This window comes from Jaculus jaculus, chromosome 5 (genome assembly GCF_020740685.1).
Source record: "Jaculus jaculus isolate mJacJac1 chromosome 5, mJacJac1.mat.Y.cur, whole genome shotgun sequence".
NCBI lineage: Eukaryota > Metazoa > Chordata > Mammalia > Rodentia > Dipodidae > Jaculus > Jaculus jaculus.
Genome location: NC_059106.1, coordinates 52865267 through 52870230, shown reverse-complemented (window position 1 = coordinate 52870230; position 4964 = coordinate 52865267). Strand labels below are relative to the sequence as shown.

General features: G+C 55.9%; 1 protein-coding gene across 1 annotated transcript; it reads left to right on the top strand.

Moving 5' to 3' along the window:
* The first annotated feature begins 784 nt into the window (after nucleotides 1-784).
* Nucleotides 785-3968, top strand: Pla2g2e (phospholipase A2 group IIE). Its single transcript, XM_004657573.2, has 4 exons — nucleotides 785-824; nucleotides 1533-1671; nucleotides 1884-1990; nucleotides 3826-3968. The coding sequence occupies exons 1-4, from the start codon at nucleotides 785-787 to the stop codon at nucleotides 3966-3968; spliced, it is 429 nt and encodes a 142-aa protein (XP_004657630.1).
* Nucleotides 3969-4964: the final 996 nt, after the last annotated feature.

Genomic DNA, 4964 nt, shown 5'->3' with positions numbered 1-4964 from the left:
TACACGCAGACTACAGGGCGCTCACTGCCACTCTGCTTGTGAGTGGCTCAGCCTGGCGCCTGGCACGTGCTCACTGTCTGTGGTTGCGTGAGCTGCCCATGCTCCCACTAAGGAGGCAAGGTAGGATGTGTCAATCTGCACAACGTAGACAGGCACGCTGAGGTTCCTGTCTCAAGGCCTTGCGATGAGTGGTGGAACCAGGACTCCCAGGCCTGAGTGTGGATGGAAGTGGACGGTCAAGTTCTCCCAGGCACAGGTCAGAAGGCTGGAGAGAGAGTGACATCTTGCTTCTGCCCATGCACATGTGCGGACAGACTCGGCCTCAAGAGAACTTCTCCACCTCCCTTGGTCACAGTCACTGAATTGGTAAGAGAGGAATGAGGGAACGATAGCAGGAATGAAAGGCAGGGCACAGCCGTTGGCTCCCAGCTCCGTTCATGGGATCAGCGGTGGTGATTTTGGAAAGGGGCAGGAAGGGATGGCAGCAGTTGGTTTGGAAAGCGATAGGAAGGGCACAGGAAGACAACAAAATGGCCACAAGATCACTCCACCCCCATACCTCTTGAAAGCAGAGCCCCTGGCCTCAGTTGGCCCCACCCCTGGGAACTTGGCCAAAGTGTCAGAGCTGGAAGAATCATTGCATCACTGGGCACTCAAGGGTTAATGATGGGGAGTGGACAGGACTGGTGTATTTAACTAATTGGGAGGTGCTGTGAGATCAGAGGCCTGAGCTTGCTTCCTCCCACTTCGGCAGGTTCCTGTGCCCCCTGCTCACCTCCCCGGGATGAAACCTCCCCCTGTCCTGACTTTTCTTTGCCTCCTGGGTAAGTGAATCTCGAACCTAGAGCTCCCTCCCCAAAGGCTGGAGGCTATCTCTGCACACGGCTTCACGGATGCCAAGTGGTGAAGGCTACCCACCAAGTGGTCCTGGCTGGACAGTGAGAGGACAGGCAGCAAGAAAGGGGAGGAGGGTGTAGCTAGGGAAGGAGTTAGGAGGGGTTGGGCATGGAACAGAGGCCAACGGGGACCACAGCTGCACACGACAGGGGTCCTCCCCACTCTGCCTTCCATTTGTGGCCCCAACCTGCCTGGGTGGGCGTTGGCCCATGACTATATCAGGAGAATCCAGAGGACTTCAAGGAGATCTATCAAGGGGACCAAGAAACATGTCCAGCGGTGTCTGGTGATACTGACATAGGAGGAGGGGACAGAGTGTTCCTGGGGGACACAGAGGCTGATAGCTGAGGAGTCAATGGTGATTCTTTGGGAGACATTCGAAGATCCAGTGGGGAGCCCTTAGCAAGTGACTGAGTGATACATATTCTGGGTTGAAATGACAGGGATGGGATCCAGGGAATCAAAGCACAGCGGATGCCCTTGGAGGTATTATTCTGTCATCGCTAGATAGCAGTGTGCTTTGGGGAGGGACCTTAACTGGGGTGATATCTGGAATCAAGTTGGTGGGGGGAGGCCCTGGGTGAGACACTCCCTGACTCTGAGGAGCCTAGCAGCCCCTGCCTCCCCCTCCACAGTGGCCCTGGCCGGGGGGAACCTAGTCCAGTTTGGTGTGATGATCGAGAGGATGACAGGAAAGCCGGCTCTGCAGTACAATGACTATGGCTGCTACTGTGGTGTGGGCGGCTCTCACTGGCCAGTGGACCCGACTGACTGGTGAGTGGGCCGGCAAGGGACCAGTCTGGAGGAGGAGGACCTGGAGGAGCCCAGGAGGAAAGAGGACTTGGGGGCACCCACAGTGCTGGGACTCACCTTCAACTTTAAGCTCCTCTGGGGGAGCTCCAGGGCCCGGGCAGCCCTTGCTCCAGTCCCAACCCAGCCTGGCTGGCAAGCCCACCCACCCCCCAGGTTGACCATGATGCCCACAGGTGTTGCCATGCCCACGACTGCTGTTACGGACGCATGGAGAAGCTAGGCTGTGAGCCCAAGCTGGAAAAGTACCTCTTCTCTATCAGCCGGTACAACATCTTCTGTGGTAAGTGGCCAGCCCTGGAGGGAGCCACAGACTGGGGCAGGCGGGGGAATGAGGGGGCAGCTTAGGATGAGAGGCCCTCCTGATGGTGACTTGGGGCCTCGTCAGGGCCAGACCCATGAGGCTTCTGTAGCACATGAAAGCAGAGAGTCTTGTCCATCTGACCTAACACTTGCCGGGCATCCAGGCTCAGAACCCTGTGGCCTGTGTGCCCATCCATCCACCCATGTAGCCGTTGGCCTGCCTCAGCCCCAGGTGCTTCCTCCCCGCCTAGCGACTCCTCCCAGCCCCAGCCTCTGGGAGGGGAGCAGAAGAGGCAGACTGAGCCATGTCCAGAGCCTGATCTGAAAACCCTTTCCCTTCCAACAGCCAGTGGGAACTCTGATTTGAGACATCAGGCCCCATTTAGGTTTTCTCCACACATGGGGACTGTCGGGTTAGGCCCCCTTTCTGCACTTTGCCAACTCCAGTGCCCAATCAGGCCAGTTAGTTTTCTCTGGGGAAGCGGCCTAAATCAAGAACCAGATGGACAAATCAGAGGACCAAGCTTTCTTCCCACCCCAAAGCCTGGTGTGGGCAGGAGGGCAGGGCCTGAGAAGTGTGATGTCCCAGGAGGAACTAGGGCTCAGAAGAGCGGACTCAGCTCCACTCCGCTCTCAGAGCTCTGTGCTGTAGGAGGTGCTGACCCAATGCTAGAAGCACTGAGGCAGAGTTAACTCCATCTTTGGCTTCCTACATGGTCCTCTCAGCAGGACAGCTTCGCTAAGAGTTGCTGGGGGTTCAGGCAAGAACAGGTCTGCTGTTGGGATGGTATCGACAAGATTTTGGGAGGGGGTATGTCAGGTGGATGAGACACAGATGTTGGGCTCTCCGATGTGGCATTCCATACCCACCATGTGACTTTGGACAGGAGACATAAGCCTTAGAAAGGCTCAGCTTCCTCATCTGTTGACCACGCAGCTCCTCCCCAGTTCTGGCTAGTTCCTTGCAAGACCTTCAAACAGACTAAATGTCAGAACATCAAATGCAGTCCACTCCGAGTCCCCCTGAAAGAGCAAGTGTGGGCAGAGTGCTGGCAGAAAGCGTAGGCTCTCCTTTAAGTCAGAAAGGAAGCCCTGGACCCTTCCAGAGGGAAGGGTGCATCTGCAGGAACCAAAGGGGGTGGCAGCTCTGGGCACACAGAGGTGGCACACTGGGTTGAAGTAGAGCCTTCCATGATGCTTGCCATGCCAATGCTCACGGACTCCGGGGAGGGTGGGTCAGGACAGTCTGACTCCTCAGCTGAGTGTGGGCTCTGCCCTCTCAGATGAGGACACACAAAGTTCCAAGCAGGCCTGAGGTTTGGTTTACTCTGGGGCAGGCACGGCCCATCTGGGAGCGACTACCACACTTCATAGCTTCCCTCTTCACACCACACCATCACATGGGAATGTGATGCCCCTACCCCACCAACCAGCCTTCCAGCCAGGGAATAGGAGAGAGGTCATGAAGCCCATGGTCCCCTGCAGCAAGAAAGGGCTAAGCCACCAAAGGGGGCTTGGAGGAGGAAGCGGAGATACTCAGGACACACTTTTGGCCTTCTCAGTGTCCCGGGCCACAACAGCACACTCCCCAGCCCCAACCAAGCTCTACCTGTGATTCCCACCTCCGAGCATGAGCTTCCGTTGGGCTGGGGCTGAGGAGGGGCTGGGAACGTGGGCCAGGGAGCGTGGCGGACAGTGGGAATCCCCAGCCTCGCCCCCATCCCTGACTTGTCGGGCCCCATCCCCACGGCCCCATGGCTGAGAGCTGGCGTCCCCAGCCTACCCTGCCGTCCCTGACTTTCTTGCCCCATCCAGCCGGCAGGACCACCTGCCAGCAGAAGACCTGCGAGTGCGACAGGAGGGCTGCTCTCTGCTTTCGCCAAAATCTGGGGACCTACAGCCGCAAGTATGCCCATTACCCCAACAAGCTGTGCACTGGACCCACTCCACCCTGCTGAGGCGGCTGAGGCCGGGGAAGCTGGGAACCAAAGGCCCTCCTGCTGCAAGGTTCCTTTCCTGTAAAGCCATCCATCCCCCCTTCAGAGCCCACAGGCCCTGACCTCCCAAGCCACACCTTCTCCCTGAGGTGCCCCCAGGAACCATGGGATCCTTCTGCACCCACAAGACTCAACCCTGCACTAGGATCTCAGTCCCCTCTTTAGTTTTATTTTTTTTTAATTTCTTTAAATTTATTTTATTTTTAGGTAGGGTCTCACTCTAGCCCAGGCTGACTTGGAATTTGCTATGTAGTCTCAGGGTGGCCTTGAATTCATGGAGATCCTCCTACCTCTGCCTCCCAAGTGCTGGGATTAAAGGTGTGCGCCACCATGCCTTCCCAGTGCCCCCCGCACCCTGCTTCTGAATAACTGAACAATATTTCCCAGTACATCGACCACTCTTCCATCCTTGGATTCTGTCCTCCTAGAACTTAATTAGCCTACACTTCCATTCACTCATTCATTTATTCATATTTTGAGCCCCTGCCTGTGCCAGCACGGTGCTGAGGAGTGGATTACAGTGAGAACAAATCTGACACGGTGGCTTCTGTCTGCAATGCCAATATTAACTCCTTTCAGTTTTCCATAACAGGAAGTTACCAAGCTCCCTCTCTTTCTAACATTGTAGATCTCATCCAAGGCCATAATGGCACTCTCTAGAGGGAGTATTTCTGGCCAGATGGCTTCATGTGAGGAGCATTAAAAAAAAAATACCGGGCTGGAGAGATGGCTTAGCGGTTAAGCGCTTGCCTGTGAAGCCTAAGGACCCCGGTTCGAGGCTCAGTTCCCCAGGTCCCACGTTAGGCAGATGCACAAGGGGGCGCACGCGTCTGGAGTTCGTTTGCGGTGGCTGGAAGCCCTGGCGCGCCCATTCTCTCTCTTTCTCCCTCTATCTGTCTTTCTCTCTATGTCTGTCACTCTCAAATAAGTAAATAAAAAATGAACAAAAAAAAAATA

Excerpts from the sequence above, each read along its gene's own strand:
- Pla2g2e (XM_004657573.2), top strand. The coding sequence starts at position 785 with ATGAAACCTCCCCCTGTCCTGACTTTTCTTTGCCTCCTGG. Across the intron at positions 1,672-1,883 it reads CCAGTGGACCCGACTGACTG|GTGTTGCCATGCCCACGACT; the intron begins GTGAGTGGGCCG and ends TGATGCCCACAG. Across the intron at positions 1,991-3,825 it reads CCGGTACAACATCTTCTGTG|CCGGCAGGACCACCTGCCAG; the intron begins GTAAGTGGCCAG and ends TGCCCCATCCAG.